Here is a 15,980-nt window from a genome sequence, read left to right as displayed (position 1 = left end):
GAAATTCCGAATATCAAATTTGAGTATCTAATTTTGTAGTATACCATATCTCACTATCGATTTTTTTCATCAATTTCAAACTCTTGTATTTCAATTTAATTTTAAAAGAATTAGTTAGTGCTAACCACTCAAATAAAGATTTATAAACTATTTATATATAATTGACATGTTATAAACTAATTATTAATTATTAGGGTTGATTAATCCATAATTAGCAAGTGTATAATTTTTAAATTTAGTAGTCGTCATTTAAAAAATAATATTAGTGAAATTTATAATACTAGGATACAGTGAGACAGAGTAATAAAATCTTTATATGAGATACAAATAATTTGATTTTTTCTTGAAAAAATACTATAAAATAGCTAAATTTTCGGGTCGGGGCAGCCCGGCCTAACACCGAATAACAAACTTGGGTTCAAAATTTCGCCCCAACTTTTCTTCATAATTCAACAATCAACCCAATATAACATGAAAATTATCACGAAGTTCTCTCTTTTCTGCTGAGCTGCTCGAATCAATGGACGAATCCTTCACCAACATCCCCAGCAGCCACTTTGTTGGATCCGTGCCGGTACGATGATCGAAATCCCATAGCTAGTTCTCTGTATAGGCCGAAAATTGCATCTGCATGTTTTTGTAATTGTGCCTTTTGGAGTACTTTTTTAGGGCGGGGATTATTGCTTGGATCAGTTTTGTGTTTTAGTTATCACATTGTGATATTTGCAATAGAGAATTGTTTTAGCATGAATTTGAGGTCTGGAAGGAAGATTCTCCAGGAATTTGAGCATTAAGTTAAGTGGGTTTCCTATTCTATCACGTTTTTCATTTGTGAGGGTTTCCCTTTTCTCTGTTTTATTTTTTCCAAGTCTTCGGGGATGATAGAATGTTAGCTTCTTTGTGTATACTGTAATAGGTCTTAATGACTGAATTGAGGTTTGAGTTACTCTTTTCCTGTTTACGGTGGCTACATTTTGACCTAAGCTTTTAGGCATGGGTTTGATTGTCAATTTGTTATTCCATTAAGATTAAGTTACATATTTTTGAAGAATAGATATAAATGGCTCCTAGCCAAGATATAATCTGATTGTGAATATGAATTTATTGATTTGTTTTATGATGTGTCTGGATATGCACAGGCTGTTATTAGTGAAGATAAGAAACCCGCTAACCCGCCAGAAGGTACAAGATCTTTTAGAAGTTTCATTTGTATTCGCTAATTTCATTCACACTGACTCTGAATTTCATGTAGTTCCAGGAGCAAACTTGCAAATATTTCCCCCCAATACTAATAATGGTCAGGGCTACCAAACAATAGGCGGTCCCAGCGGTAATGCTGGTAAGTAATAGAATCCTTTATTTATGTGAATTGTTTAGTTTGCAGGGATCATGGAGTACTTTACTATTGCATCCTGTGATTGTATTGTTCAAAAAATAGTTCTTTTCCCTATTCGAGTATTAGTTATGCCTTGTCAACTAGAAAACCTTAGTTTTTCTTTTGCTTGTTTCTCGATTGTTGCTGCATGAGAAGAATCACCATTTCCAACTAACGAAATCCTAGAATATCTGAAACGAATGTAGCTATCAGCCTATTACTGTTGAAGAATTAGATAGGACACTAGGAAGCTAGTTGGAGCAGTATAGCCATTGATTCTACATGTAAGAAGCTCTACTCCATCGGAACCCATGATTTCTAGATGGAAAATTAGACTTCCATTCAAGAGAAATTGCCATCAATTGTTGCGTGTAGGAATGGGATGATGTTGGTAATAAATCATTCTGATCTTTAATTTCGATGGTTTATTCAACTTTTGCATGATCCTTTAGGTTGAGCATTGAAACATTACTATTCTTTGGGAGGTTAATGGAGATAATCATTTACTGGAATTCATAGAGAAAATTTTAGTTTCAACTCTAGTCTAGTTTGTGCAGCTTGCTAAAGTACTGTGATTTCGGGATTTTGCACAAAAAGTGACAACTTTCAGATTGAGCTGTGAGCTGTGGCCATTAAACCATGCCAATGCCCCCCTTGAAATGTAATGAGATAATGCATATGAGGAAATGAGAATTCAAAAATTGGCATGACATGCTTATTAGTGCTGACGAGTCAATATCACAATCAAATGTTGTCACTTGAAAGTAGCTCGAATAATCATGTTTTACCATGACAAATACCATGCTCATTAGTTAATATACCCTTGTACATACAGCGTGAATTGCTTTCTGTCCCCCTATTTGTTAAAAGAATTATTTCTTCAGTTTACATTTGAAACTACTTAATCATTCTAGGTTCTCAAGTTAGCTAAATATGTGTATGTTCTCAGATGATGGTGGTCTACAGCCAACAAACAACTGGAAGGGACTATTCAGCATCTCTTCATACACACAATATTTTAATGTAGACACCGACATTGTTTTGAACAGATTGATAAGTTCTTTGTATCCTACAACCGGAGACTTTGTCAACAAGATTGATGCAAACCCAGACCTGTAAGTTTGATGACGAACAATCCATGAAATTGTTGGATATTGTATCAACTACTTGCCGTACCGACCGTTGCCTTTGTGGTTGCAATTTTTATTAGGAAGGGGTTTGCTTGAAAAATATATTTCTTCTCAAAATCTGAATTCATAAACAGAAATGATGTGACTTGATTATTTTTGCGGCTCCCCATGACATTGCTCATTTCTTTCTATTTTCAGCTATGGGCTTGTCTGGATCTCTACTACATTGGTTTTTGTGATTGCCTCGCTTGGAAATTGTGCCACCTACTTAATGAACAGCAAAGGCAACCCAAATATCACATGGACATTTGATGTCAACTATGTAAATGTCGCAGCAGGCTCCATTTATGGATATGCGCTCATAGTTCCGCTGGGATATTACTTTTTGCTTCAGTACTTGGGTGCAAGTGTCAGCCTCGTACGCTTTTGGTGCTTGTGGGGATATTCCCTTTTCATTTTCATCTTGATTTCTGTAAGTATCTTTTTTCCCATTCACCTCCATTTTTTGGTGTTCAAGTTCTAACAATTGTTTATTTCCCTATAATGCTGTTTGCAACCCTTCAGAACAGTTTTTAATTCTTAGTGTCTACTAATACTAAACAAAAAAATTCAGTTAATGCTAATGTTTTGTGAACTTGTAATTGCTCTAATAGTCTTATTACATGAAGTACCTCTTTTCTCTTTTCCCCTATTCTTTCTCTTTTCTTCACTTGGGGAATGAATGCCTTTTGAGCCTCACTGCTTGATGAAGATGGATTTGATTGAACACTTGGATTAATTTCATCATGAAAATGACATTATATGTTTTTAAATACCTGTTAGACGAGGATGACAGAAGCTTGTGCTGCTTGAGAGTCGAGACGTTCTATTGGCTGCATTTTGCTTCTCATCAACAGTCTTTCCCTAGTTTTTTCCGTGCGCAATATCTGATGCTTGATTTTCATTGCCTGTCCAGTTTCTGTTGCTGATTCCCCTTGAATTTCTTCGGTGGGTTATCATATTGGTTGCTGGTGCTGCATCAGCCAGCTTTGTCAGTTTGAACCTCAAGAATTATGTACAAACTGCAGATACTATGATTGTGGTCGTCTCAGCATTCGTACTGCAAATGGGTTTGTCAATCTTCATCAAGATGTGGTTTTTCCCCTAACTTGTACTTTATCGTGTTTTCCTATGTTTGAGTACAGAACTGGACTTACGAGCCTTGTAAACGTTTTTTCCACAGTTTAGTATGCGGTAGTTGGTTGCTGGTGTATTCATATATTGTAAGCACTGGTGTCTGTATATTCTCAAATGCTACAAATTTGGTTGGAACTTTGTAAGGATTCTGGTTTCTGGTTAACTGTCTTGCATATATTAATTCATTTTGAAATTTTGGATTTTCCAAAATTATTTCAAAGTTTAATATACTATCAATGATGTCGCTGACATGTAAATTGTCCAAAGATTTTTGATCTTTTTAGCTGTGCAACGCAATAATTTCAGCTAATATCAAATCATTTTCATACAAAAACATGAATGCTACTTTATGTTTATGTCAATTTTTCGTCCATTTTATATACAGTTGGAAAATATTATAAAGTGTACATAATATAATAAGCGATGGATTATATATCAATTTAAACAATCAATCATGATTTATAATATAATGATCTGCTAAAGGACAATTGAAATAATTAGCCCAAGACGTATCTTCTTTGAAAAAAAAAAAATTGAATCCATGTCGCCTAAGGTGTTATTTTGCAGGATTTTCTACGTTAGAAAGTTGGATGAAAGAAATTGATTTGGACCTTTCCTATATAAAATTGATGAAAGAAATTAGGTATGTGAAAAGATTAGCTGCCACAAAATCCAAACCCAACCCAAAATTGGATCCTATCCATTTAATTGTTAATAATTAATTCATATAAAAAAAATAAAAGTATCATTTTGATACTATTGAATATTGAGATGCAAAACAAGGTATAGTACAAGATCATTCTCCAAAGAAAATAAATACAACACTAGCTAAAAAACTGACAAACTGACTTTAGAGGGTTCTATACAAAAAATTCTGCAATCTAAATTTGAAGAGATTACACATCCAAAACAGTAGTATTCATCATCCTTATACAATACATCCACAAAAAAGTCACCAAGAAACAATGCTTAATTTAAATTTATTTCTATTTACAAGATCACATCACATAATTAACACACAAATAGAGATGTCTGTTCAAGCCAAGAGAAAGGGAGAAACTAAGGCAAGGACTGACTTTTACAGTTGGTTAAATTAAAAATCAAAATCAAGAATAGAAGAAGCACTAGAACAAATCACAAACCATTACATATTTCAGACATAGTATAGCTTAGCAAACAAGATTTGGTAATTGAACAGACCTCACATCACAATCTCTGGTTTCAGGATGCTGGACTTGATCTCCTTGTGAGGCAAGACCACGCCGCCGTTGCTGTAGACCTCATCCCCGACGTGGACATCTTCGCCTAGGATGGTCATGTTCTCCGCACGGGCCCACTGACCGACAGTGGAGTGCCAGCCAATGATACTGCCCGAAACGCAAGCGTGTTTCTTGATCCGGACTCCCCGCATGACTGTGCAGCGAGACAGCCTCACGCCCGACTCGACAACGCAGCCGGGACCAATTGCAACATCAGGCCCGATCAAGCATCCCTCGCCGATTTTGGCAGTTTCGTCCACCAAGACGTTGCCGATTATATTAGTGCCAGAGGCCAGCAGCGGAGACGACTGCTTCCGCAAGGAGTCTAAGTAAAGTCTCAGGCCGGTGATGTAGTCCTTTGGCTGCCCGATGTCCATCCAGAACCCTGACAGCACCATCGCATACAGCTTTTTCTCGGCTGCGATTTTCGGGAACACCTCTTTTTCGATGGAGGTGGGCCGTAGCTCAATACGGTCCAGAACTGAGGGGTTGAGCAGATAGATGCCAGCATTGATCTTGTTACCAACGAATATCTTTGGCTTCTCGACAAACCTCTCAACCTGTCCGGTCGACTCTTCCATAATGACAACGCCATATTTTGAAGGCTCGTCCACCTATATTGACTATTTAAATTAATTTTTGTCACACACAGATCCGAGAAATAATGCGACTGGAGTATCGAGATACTACCTTGGTCACCATGATAGAAGCCTCTCCTCCGTGGGCTTTGTGGAATTCGATCATGTCTTTTAGCGGGTATTCACTGATGACATCACTGTTAAGTACGAAAAATGGCTCGCCAGAATCATCAATAAGTTTGTCCCTAGCTAAAGCAAGGGGACCAGCAGTACCGAGAGGCTCGGTCTCTTGGGAGCATGTAATCTTTATCCCGAGCTTTGCCTCGAAATCCTTCAAGAAGTTCATCATAACCTGAAAAGGTCCATTTTTAGCAACGATAATCCACTTAAAACTAGATTTTCAATATGAAAATTTTACAATTGTAGAAACTGGGAGTCGACCAACAGGTTACCTCTGGCTGATAATTGATTGCCAAGACCACTTCAGTAACCCCAATAGCCTTGAGGGCTTCTATCTGATTCGTTGTTAAATATTATCGTCAGAGCATATATAGAAGAAAATAGATATATATCTTGGTCCCTGATGCAGTCAAGAATCAACATACGACATGATTGCAAGCTAACATAATTAAGAATATAACATACCTGATGCAAAATCATGGGCTTGTTGCCAAAATCAACAAGTGGCTTTGGCACGCTGAGTGTCAACGGCCTCAATCTGGTTCCAAACCCTCCAACAAGAATAAGTGCCTTCATCTTAGCTACGGTGTTCTAAGAATCCTGCAAAAGAAAAGTTATAAATCTTCGTCCTTAACCCTTTCTCTGTTTATGCAGCTCAAAGGAAACTCTATATTGACATCGGTAAAATAAACACGAAGGTAACAAGTGCAAAGAAGAAAGAAACAAAATCAAAAGAGTTGGAAAGAGAGAGATCAAAACATTTAAAGATGTAGTAGTTGGGAAGTCGGATATCAACATATGCGCCACCGCCATGTGATCAACACAGTAGCTAGGAACACAAGAGAAAACGTCTAAAACTTTAGCTGAAGAAAGAAACAATTTTTCCAGCTATACCAAAGTTGGATACCTTGATTTCGTGACAAAAACAAAGAATTTCTAGAGGATAACTAGATACAATTTCTGCAAACGTATCATAGTTGTGCATGGGGTCCATCCATCTACAATAGTTTAATGGAAATCATAAAGATCTAACTCTGCATCCAAATGTTATATTCCAAAAAATATATGGAAAGTTATACCAAAAAACAACCAGCTTCCACTCTAAAGTACACAAATGAACTTTCCCTCTCAGTTTCTTGTCGAATTTCGCTACACTAACTTATAAGTAAAGTGAAATTGAGCGAAGCCGTTTAAGTGAAAACCAACATTTCTTGTGTGGCACGGCCTAAACCTCCATGAGACTAACGCGTGAACTTAATTCGATCAGAAATAGCGGAGAGATCACGGTTGTAAACCTCTTTGCTACGTCCTTTGCGGGTTAGATTAATACCTCAAGATCTTACTCACTCATGATCAACATGATAGTAATACACAAAAGACCGACTTACCACAACCTAATTCATGAATATGACAGACACGTCCTAGAAAAAATTGATCAAGCAAATGGCACACTATCCAATTATAACCTCATTCACAGCAAAACACCATTTAGTCACTCAAAGACTCCAAATTTATATCAGATCCAAAAAAACACAGCAAAAACGGATGCATTAAAACACACCCTTCCACAATTCAATCAGCGAGAATATATATTTACATACAAAACGACAAAAAAACAAAAAAATAAAGCAACCCCATAACAGCAATCACTATAAATCAGCTCCTTCAACAAACGGCTCGTATCAAACATTCACATTGGTAAATATCATAAAATTGACAGCAAAAAACTCTTGAACAAGCTATGAATCGCATCAAATGTGAATTCCAGCAGAAACCCATATCACGTTGGGGAAAAAGATCAAACCTTGGAGAAGCGATTGGTGGAGAAAATTCCCCCTGGTGTTGAAGGAGAAACCACCACAGCAGAAGCGTTGTTGGTGGAATTTAAGTGCAGTGTGGTGTGTGTGTCGGTGTGGATTAACGATGTGGACCGGACAGCGAAGCTCTTCCTCTTGGAATTAATAAATTTATATCCATTGTAAATTTGTAATAATTGGTGGGTGCCCAATCCATACCAATTTTTACTAACGCCACACCCAATAACTTCACATATTTTGTTTGTTGGATTTGTCTTGTTTACTTATTTTTGTTCGTGAAAAATAAATTTGGTAAGAGAAATATACAAAAAAAAAAAAGAGATTCAATTATTATTAGTAAAAATTAGACCAATCTAAGACAAAACTGATGATACAAAACTAATTTCAGTAGAGTATTAATAAGAATAGAACAATTTTCGTTGATGGGAGTAAGTTTTATTAGAGTTGAGCATTACGTGATAACAAATTCATAAGACACAACATGGAAGAATTTATTGCACAACACATACTACATTTAAAAAAAAATTGTTTGAATATTTTCCTACTTTGTAATTCATATTTGACTGAATGAAAGATACTTTCATTTAAGTGGGTAGTCTGATTTTAATACCAATGAACAATGATAAATTGAAGGGGCTACCCCTGGATAGGGCAACTGCCCCCAGATCACCCCGAGAGTTTAACATTCTTTTAGGGTCGATCGACACGCTACAACCACCTCTTGATTTGTACGATTCTCAAGATAAGGGTCATTTTAGTTTTTTTAATTACAATATAAAATTATAATTTTACTTTGAAAAATAATTCTTCCTTCATCCTGTATTCATATGGAAATTCGTTATCTCATTTTAGATAGAAAAGGTTCTTATAGTGGAAATTGCAACAGGGCAAAGAAAGAAGTTAATATAGGAGTAGTTTCTGTTTGGCAATAGAAAATTAGCCGTGGCAATATTAATAACCTAAACAATTATTGCCTTATCTGCAACGTTTTCATACAAAAAGGTACAGCTGAGCTGTAGCTGTCAAGCTCCATATATAACACAGCTATCAACTTTTTTAACTGACTTTTGACTATTTGAGGTAAACTCCTCTTTTACTATTTGAGGATGCTCAAAGCGTGCTTGATTGACAAGAAGTTATAGGCTTTTTAGTAGTTCCAGATTGGGAAAAAATTCAGTCCAAAACAAAGCCACCACATGGATAAATGGATCATTGTTGGATGAAAGGATTCCAGCCTCCGACGAATTGTGGGATCTCTTAATGGATGCATCGTATCAACATGTACACATGAATGATAGATCTAACAATCAAAACAAGAAATCGAGTTCTATTATATGGCTTTTATATGCTGTATCACGAGTTGGAGATAGATGGGCTCGAACCTTAGACATATTAGTTCTTAATTAGAATTCAAAACCAAAATAAAGAATACCTTTGAATTCGAATTCAAAGGGATTTGTGTACCCTGACTAGACCTTCGTAGCTCCAAATCACCAGATTCGTTACAATTCCTCTTGCAATAAAGAACTAACCCGTGACTGGTCATTCCTAAACGAGTCACGTAGGGTTCAACGAACTAGCCCTACTCCACATTGGATCAAGAATAAGGTCATAAGGATCAAACATTGCTGATTCACACTACCATTTAAAAATCATTTTTTAGTGATATTGTTTGTGATTCATGAATTGAGATTATTCTAGCTAGAAGATTGGATTTAAAATGGAAATATTCAAAGAAAAAGTGTTCACTAGCTAACCACAAACTATGTACAATCAGTGAAATCAACATTAAAGTATAGGAATAAAAACCAAAGGAGAAAAACAAAGAAAGAGCTCCCTCCAAAAAAAGCCTGCCATAACTATATGTATGCATATATGTATATTAATTCCGATCAAAGCTAAGCCTCGGCGGGCTTCGCCGTCGCAATACTAATGATATACTCAATCTCCTCCGCCACCTCCTTCATCGACGGCCTATTCTGGCGGCGCTCCTCCAAGCACCCGACCGCGAGGAACCCCAACGCCTTCATCGTCTCCAGCTCCAAGCCGCTCGCCCCCTCCTTCAGTGCCGGATCCACCGCCTCCATCACCTTCTCCGCCTCCACCAGCCGCTGCACGTACACCGCCAAGTTCACGTCGTCCGCGTCCCTATTAAAGTCGATCGCCTTCTGCGACGTCAGCAGCTCCAGCAGAACAACTCCAAAACTGTAAACATCGCTCTTGTCTGTAAGCTGGTAATTCCTGTAATACTCTGGGTCCAAATACCCGAGCGTGCCCTGGGCGCACGTGGATATGTGGCTCATATCCGTGTGGGCCAGGCGCGAGAGCCCGAAATCGGACACCTTGCCGTTCAACTTCTCGTCGAGCAATATGTTGCTTGACTTGACGTCGCGGTGGTAGATGGGTGGAACTGCTGAGAAGTGGAGGTAGGCCAGGCCCTCAGCAGTCGCGTGGGCGATGCTGAGGCGGCGTTTCCAAGAGAGAAGCTCTCTCTTGGGGCCTCCTAGGTAGTCTAGGAGGGTCCCGTTAGGGATGTACTCGTAGACCAGCAGTGGCTGCTGCAGCTCGACGCAGCAGCCAAGCAGGCCTACGAGGCTCCTGTGGTTGACCTGGCACAAGATCCGTACCTCGTTGAGGACCTGGTCCGTGCTCTTGGAGTTGCCGAGCTTGGCGCACTTGACGGCGACTATGGTGCCGTCGTCGAGGATGCCCTTGTAGACTTCGCCGTAGCCGCCTGCGCCGAGGAGGCGGTCCTTGGCGAAGTTGTTGGTTGCTTTCTTTATCTCTTTGCCGGTGAAGACCTTCGCGGATTTGCCTCCACCGGCGTTGAGGATCTCCTCACGCTCGCGCGTGAGGCGATCCTGCTCGCGCTTGATGCGCTGGTGGCGCCGGTAGAAGAAGAAGCCGATGAGGGATGCTAGTAGCGCCACACCAAGACCAACGGTCACACCTGCATAAATTGTTACTATTAGTTTATGTAATATAACAATTCTTATATTTATTAAATCATCATTATAATATAAAATGCAAACAAAGATAAAGATTGATTAAAATTTCAATTCATCTAAAAGAAAAAAGAATTGATTACGAGTGACATCAAGATAAGTGAGTAGATATGATCAGCAGCTCATAAAGTCAAAAATGAGAGGCTAGTAGTAACTTTTACCCTAACATTTAATTATAAACCTAATTTTCACTAAATAGAAAATTTATTATTTTTATACTAGCAATGGAAAAAATGTACACACTTTTTTCTGCAGCGTGAAAATATTAAATTATTAAAATCGAAAGCTCAAATAAAATTCACTCAAGTTTGAATTATTGATAGAGAACATGATCTCTACAAAAAAAAGTCAACTTTACCATACCCTACCGCTACCATGTTATGTACATTGAATTTTTTTCAAACAGAATGTACACAGACAAAATTAAACTCAATATCTAGTAGTCTAGTGGGAATACTTTTTCCTTCCTAATTCATTATGACATAGTGAGAAAGTCCCCTTCTTCCACCCATAGTCACATGGAGTACAAAACAGAAACAGAAACAGAAACAAATAAAATCTAAAGTCTTGGTCGTATAAAGGTCAAATGGCTATGCCCAATTAAATAATAAATGTAGTTTTTACTAGGTGATCTAACACTATCCAACTAGTATAACATATCAAAAAGTCATTCATATATATACACAACACAACACAACGGTGGATATAGGTTGGATAGGAGTTAATAGACCCCGTTACCTCTATTTTCTAACAGCAACAACGACTTTGATCATCGTGTTTGATCTCATGAATTTTGTGTCATTAATCTATACATGTCATTACACTAATGAATTACCTGTAATAAGCGCAGTCCGATCTTTGCCACAGCCATCTGGATCTTTACACTCTACATATCAACATTAGATTTAAATTAATAACAAAATTAATGACACATAATTAATAGGACTAATTAATTAATGAACAGTAAAACAAACCTAGAGCACATAGTCCGGAAACCGGGTCCCACTCCAGACCCGAATTACAAAAGCACCTTCTAACCGACCCGCCTGAGTTCCGATCTGGTCCGCAGGTCGAACCGGATCCGCAATCCGCCTGGGCCGTGCAGACGGGCTCAGGTGGCAGCAGCCAGAGCAGCTCCACCGCTGGCTGCGGCCACCTGTCCACCGGCAAGTCCGGATCCAGGTTGACGAAGCTGCGGTAGGCGCGGCAGCCCTCCTGCCTGACCCGGATCCGGTAGGCCGTGGTGGAGCCGCCAGCCCGGAAGGCGCAGCACTGGGTGCCTTGGCAGGGGCTGGCGGTGGCGTTGCTGTAGACGTGGCAGAGGCTGGTGGAGGTGCAGTTGAGGGGGGAGTTGAGGATGGAGTCGGAGCAGTTGAGGTAGAAGATGGTGTTGCTGCTGGTGATGTTGAAGGGGGCGGAGGGGTTGAGCTGGAGGCCGTTGGAGGGGAGGTCGGCGGCGAGGCAGGTGTTGGGGGGAGGGGAGGGGGTGATGGTGAGGCGCTGGGTGGAGGGGGAGATGGAGGCGATCGGGTAGGTGTTGTTGGAGGAGTCGAAGAGGAGGGTGGAGGCGGCGGAGCACCGGATTTTGTAGGCCGGGTCGCCGCAGGTGGGGGCGGTGCTCAGGGGGTAGGGGACCATGGTGGCCCCGCACGGGGGGCACTGCGGGAGGGAGAGGGACGGGATCGCGGCATAGGATAGCAGCGCCGCTGCGAGGAGGAGGAGGTGGGGAGGGTGGTGGGCGGCCATGGCGGCGGAAGGTGGTGGTTGGAGGAGTTAATTTTTATGGAAATGGAGGTGTTTTCTTTATATAACCGGTGCTTCGTCCATTTCTCATTAGGAGTCTCGCATATTTTCGACCCGAGTTTTAAAAAATGTTAAAAAAAAAGAAAAAGATCATGGTAAAAAGAAACTCTTATTAATGAAAAGACTGGAAATGAAAAAGTTGAGACTTTTAATTGTGAATTAAGAAAGTTTGTTGTTAATTGATTTATTTTTGCATTTCAGTAAATTTTAAGATAATAAGTCATTTCTAATTTTAGAAAAAAAATGATATCCTCTCAGTATTTTATTTTTTTATTTATTTATTTTATTCCCTTCCTGCTTAACAGTAAATATCTCCTTTTCAATTTAGCAAAATAAAGTGAGTCAATTAAAAAGAAATCGATGGAGAATATCTAATCACGTGTGATTTTATTTGAATTTTTTTTTCTTCCTTTTGTTTTCTTTATGGAGGTAATTAATAACGGTATTTTGGTCAAACGTTTGAAATTATGGATGCAAAAGTTTATTTAATCCAATGTTCTGGATGGGGCATTTTGGGGTTTAAACTTTTAAGTTTTAATATTGTAAAATTAAATGAACTAAGCGGGACTACTGCAGCAAGCAATCTTTATTAGCAGCATTGAGCTTTTTTATACTCCAGACTACTTTCTTACAATCTAGGAAGTACTCCTAGTAATTAGTCATTTAATAAATATATTGAAATAAATAGGTTATATATGTATGGAAAATTATGTATATTTGAGGGGGCAATTTGCCCTTTGTGTGTAGGTGTGGGAATACGAATATCGTGTATTGGGTTTATCCAGTGTTTTAAAAACCGGATCGGACCGGCCGGTTCGATCGGTTCAACCGCGAACCGGCAGGTAGTCCGGTCCGGTTCGCCCCTTAAAACCACTAGCATATTGAACCGCCGCGAACCGGTGGAACCGGCCGGTCAGACCGGTCCAACCGTGAACCGAAAACCGGCTTTTCACTTTTTCAAAATATATTTTTAAAAATTTGTAGTTGCTATGCTAGGGCTTGAACACACGACCTTCTCTCTAAATACCACCTCCTTTACCACTCCACCACATGATCATTTTGAAATATTATGAACATTAATTATTCTTATACATTAAATCCAAAATTCTTTTTCCTCTAAAACTAATAATTCATTTTAATTTTATATTATTTTAAGAAATTGTTAATTATAATATATTTCTTATATTTTATTATACTTTTACAATCACTAATATTTTACAATATAGAAGTTTATAATTATCCATAGAGTTTAATACTAGTTTTAAATATTGTGTATTATAATTTATTATTGTATTTAAATTTAAATGTCATTAAAATTATAATATACTAATACAAGACTTGATTTCTATAATAATACTATTAAATGTATAACACTATAATATTTATTGATAAAATATTTAATTAAATCTTATTATTTACTACTAAATAAACAAATATATATATATATATAGAGTTGTGATCAATGTCGAACCATTCTTAAGGGCCGAACTAGAGACTAAATTAGGGCCTTCCATTTTCTTAATCTTGTGGCTAGGATTAATTTACAATTTATTTTTAATTTTATTCAATTAAAACATGCTCAGGGGTATTTTAGGAAATTACAAATTACTATCAAAATATGCAAAACTTGCTGATCACGTTCTCCTTCACATCGTCGACGAATCAATTCTCGTTCTCCTTCAATTCTCGTTTAATCGCAATTCGTCATTCTCCTTCAATTCTCTTTCAATTCTCGTTCAATTCACGATCTGCGGTCCACGATCTTCAATCAAGTTCTTCAATTCGTCGATCGCGTTCAATTCTTCAATCAAGTTCTTCTACAATCTTCTTCAATCTGCCTTCCACGAACGATCGTGTTCTACTTTAAATTACGAACTGCCTTTGATTCACCATCGTGTTTTGCTCCAATTTGGCAATATTCTGACTCTCATGGAGAATATCGACCGATTCGGATCTACATCAACAAATTCCGAGGTTGAAGACGGATTAGGATCTACTTCAACTGGATCTACTTCAACTGGATCGATTATGGATGATCTTACTAATCTAGGAGGATCTCTTTTTGACACGGATTCAGATTCAGATTTAGAGCCAGAATTAGATAATACCACAGTTGAAGGTTCGTAACTTTTTTCAATCGAGCAATGTGTTATTTTCGATGTTTTTCATGTCTGTAGTGTAGACATATTAATAATGAAGTAAATGGTCGGAAATATGAGCTAAAAACTGAACTTCTGTTCTTGTTGAATATTAAATGCTTGTATTATTGTAGTGTATATGCGATTTGTAAAACTGAACTTCTATTCTTATTGAATATTAAATTTTGATATTATTGTAGTGTATATACGATTTGTACTCATAATGAAGTAAAGTTTTGTTATCCTGAAGTAATAACAAGTAAAACTGAACTTCTGTTCTTATTGAATATTAAATTCTGATATTATTGTAGTGTATATGCGATTTGTACTCTTCATGAAGTAAAATTAAGTTATCCTGAAGTAATATCCATTAAAACTGAACTTCTATTCTTATTGAATATTAAATTCCTATATTAATAATGAAGTAAATCACTGTTAAAATGAATTAATAAAATATTATAATGAAGTAACATCTTTAACTGATGTGTTGTTTGCACATTAAAGTATGCCATTAATTCGACTAAATTGTTGTTATAATGAAGTAATAAAACAGCTAAATGAACTAAACTGTTGTTATAATGAACTAAATTTGTAGGCATAAATTGTTTGTTTTAGTTTTCCACTGACAGTAGTTTGCATGTTTTATATCAGTGTCATACCTACCTGACTGTCCATCCCAACTAAAGCCCTATGTAGGACAGATTTTTCCTAAACTTGATGATGCTACCGAGTTCTATAATAAGTATGCACGGTATGTTGGGTTTGACACTCGTAAACATGGATCAAAGAAGGAGGGGGATCTTGTCACATGGTTATATGTTGTGTGTAGTAGAGAAGGTGAGAAGAAAAATAAAATGCAAGGGCAGTCAAAACGAAGACGATCTTCTAGGAAGTGTTTTTGCAAGTCTAAAATTGGGATTAAGTTTTCTAAGGGAATTGGTTATGTTGTCAAACAGTTTGAAGAAAAACATAATCATGATATGGTTGAGGGACGCCATAGGCGATTCATGAGGCTGAATCGCAACATTGATCTAATGCATCAGAAATTTATATTAGATTGTGCAAGTGCAAACATAGGTCCTACGTTGACTTTTAAGTTGCTGAATGAGGTTCTTGGTGGGCTGGATTATGTTGGGTGTACGGTTGTAGAAGTTCGAAACTATAGGCGCGACTTGAGAGCATTTACTCGTGGGGCAGATGCACAGATGATACTTAATGAAATGAGCCGAAAGAAGGAGAATTGTCCGGCATTCACTTATGATTTTGAGGTGAACTCCAAAGATAGGCTCACTCGTCTTTTCTGGTGTGATCCCATTGCTAAGAAGAATTTCCATCTCTACGGTGATATAGTATCGTTTGACACAACCTATTCAACTAATAGGTATGAAGTATGTTGTTTATAGTAAAATGATTATTGATGTGATCAACTTGCATATGCATGAAACATTTACTTTAGGTACTAGTAACTGTCAATAATGAATTAATAGTCTACTGGAATGAAGTGAATGCATAATTATTT

The 15,980-nt window shown here is 37.7% G+C and overlaps 4 protein-coding genes across 4 annotated transcripts; 2 read left to right on the top strand and 2 right to left on the bottom strand.

Moving 5' to 3' along the window:
* Positions 1-432: 432 nt before the first annotated feature.
* Positions 433-3,844, top strand: LOC125203966 (protein YIPF1 homolog). Its single transcript, XM_048102499.1, has 6 exons — positions 433-574; positions 1,140-1,182; positions 1,253-1,339; positions 2,325-2,490; positions 2,704-2,977; positions 3,461-3,844. The coding sequence occupies exons 1-6, from the start codon at positions 521-523 to the stop codon at positions 3,650-3,652; spliced, it is 816 nt and encodes a 271-aa protein (XP_047958456.1). The 5' UTR covers positions 433-520; the 3' UTR covers positions 3,653-3,844.
* Positions 3,845-4,584: 740 nt separating this feature from the next.
* On the bottom strand, positions 4,585-7,640 carry LOC125201297 (mannose-1-phosphate guanylyltransferase 1-like). The gene is made up of 5 exons (XM_048099355.1): positions 7,503-7,640; positions 6,164-6,298; positions 5,971-6,033; positions 5,631-5,870; positions 4,585-5,554 (listed from the first exon to the last, which is right to left on the bottom strand). Exons 2-5 carry the CDS (start codon positions 6,272-6,274, stop codon positions 4,883-4,885), a joined length of 1,086 nt encoding a protein of 361 aa, XP_047955312.1. The 5' UTR covers positions 6,275-6,298; positions 7,503-7,640; the 3' UTR covers positions 4,585-4,882.
* Positions 7,641-9,244: 1,604 nt separating this feature from the next.
* Positions 9,245-12,281, bottom strand: LOC125202164 (wall-associated receptor kinase-like 20). Its single transcript, XM_048100517.1, has 3 exons — positions 11,495-12,281; positions 11,356-11,406; positions 9,245-10,465 (listed from the first exon to the last, which is right to left on the bottom strand). Exons 1-3 carry the CDS (start codon positions 12,264-12,266, stop codon positions 9,414-9,416), a joined length of 1,875 nt encoding a protein of 624 aa, XP_047956474.1. The 5' UTR covers positions 12,267-12,281; the 3' UTR covers positions 9,245-9,413.
* Positions 12,282-14,252: 1,971 nt separating this feature from the next.
* On the top strand, positions 14,253-15,864 carry LOC125191763 (protein FAR1-RELATED SEQUENCE 5-like). Its single transcript, XM_048089179.1, has 2 exons — positions 14,253-14,442; positions 15,113-15,864. The coding sequence occupies exons 1-2, from the start codon at positions 14,253-14,255 to the stop codon at positions 15,862-15,864; spliced, it is 942 nt and encodes a 313-aa protein (XP_047945136.1).
* The last annotated feature ends 116 nt before the right edge of the window (positions 15,865-15,980 follow it).

Source organism: Salvia hispanica, chromosome 1 (assembly GCF_023119035.1).
Source record: "Salvia hispanica cultivar TCC Black 2014 chromosome 1, UniMelb_Shisp_WGS_1.0, whole genome shotgun sequence".
Taxonomy (NCBI): domain Eukaryota; kingdom Viridiplantae; phylum Streptophyta; class Magnoliopsida; order Lamiales; family Lamiaceae; genus Salvia; species Salvia hispanica.
Note: the sequence above shows the minus strand (reverse complement) of the source record. Positions and strands in the feature narration are given on the sequence as shown.

What these genes read in the sequence shown, in the direction of transcription:
- LOC125203966 (XM_048102499.1), top strand. Translation starts at nt 521, where the DNA reads ATGGACGAATCCTTCACCAACATCCCCAGCAGCCACTTTGTTGGATCC. An exon ending in CGGTCCCAGCGGTAATGCTG is followed by an intron (nt 1,340 to 2,324) that starts GTAAGTAATAGA and finishes GTATGTTCTCAG; the next exon opens with ATGATGGTGGTCTACAGCCA. An exon ending in ATTGATGCAAACCCAGACCT is followed by an intron (nt 2,491 to 2,703) that starts GTAAGTTTGATG and finishes TTCTATTTTCAG; the next exon opens with CTATGGGCTTGTCTGGATCT.
- LOC125201297 (XM_048099355.1), bottom strand. Translation starts at nt 6,274, where the DNA reads ATGAAGGCACTTATTCTTGTTGGAGGGTTTGGAACCAGATTGAGGCCG. An exon ending in AGCCCATGATTTTGCATCAG is followed by an intron (nt 6,034 to 6,163) that starts GTATGTTATATT and finishes ACAACGAATCAG; the next exon opens with ATAGAAGCCCTCAAGGCTAT. An exon ending in CTTCTATCATGGTGACCAAG is followed by an intron (nt 5,555 to 5,630) that starts GTAGTATCTCGA and finishes TAGTCAATATAG; the next exon opens with GTGGACGAGCCTTCAAAATA.
- LOC125191763 (XM_048089179.1), top strand. Translation starts at nt 14,253, where the DNA reads ATGGAGAATATCGACCGATTCGGATCTACATCAACAAATTCCGAGGTT. An exon ending in AGATAATACCACAGTTGAAG is followed by an intron (nt 14,443 to 15,112) that starts GTTCGTAACTTT and finishes GTTTTATATCAG; the next exon opens with TGTCATACCTACCTGACTGT.
- LOC125202164 (XM_048100517.1), bottom strand. Translation starts at nt 12,266, where the DNA reads ATGGCCGCCCACCACCCTCCCCACCTCCTCCTCCTCGCAGCGGCGCTG. An exon ending in TTCCGGACTATGTGCTCTAG is followed by an intron (nt 11,407 to 11,494) that starts GTTTGTTTTACT and finishes GTTGATATGTAG; the next exon opens with AGTGTAAAGATCCAGATGGC. An exon ending in TCGGACTGCGCTTATTACAG is followed by an intron (nt 10,466 to 11,355) that starts GTAATTCATTAG and finishes CAATTTATGCAG; the next exon opens with GTGTGACCGTTGGTCTTGGT.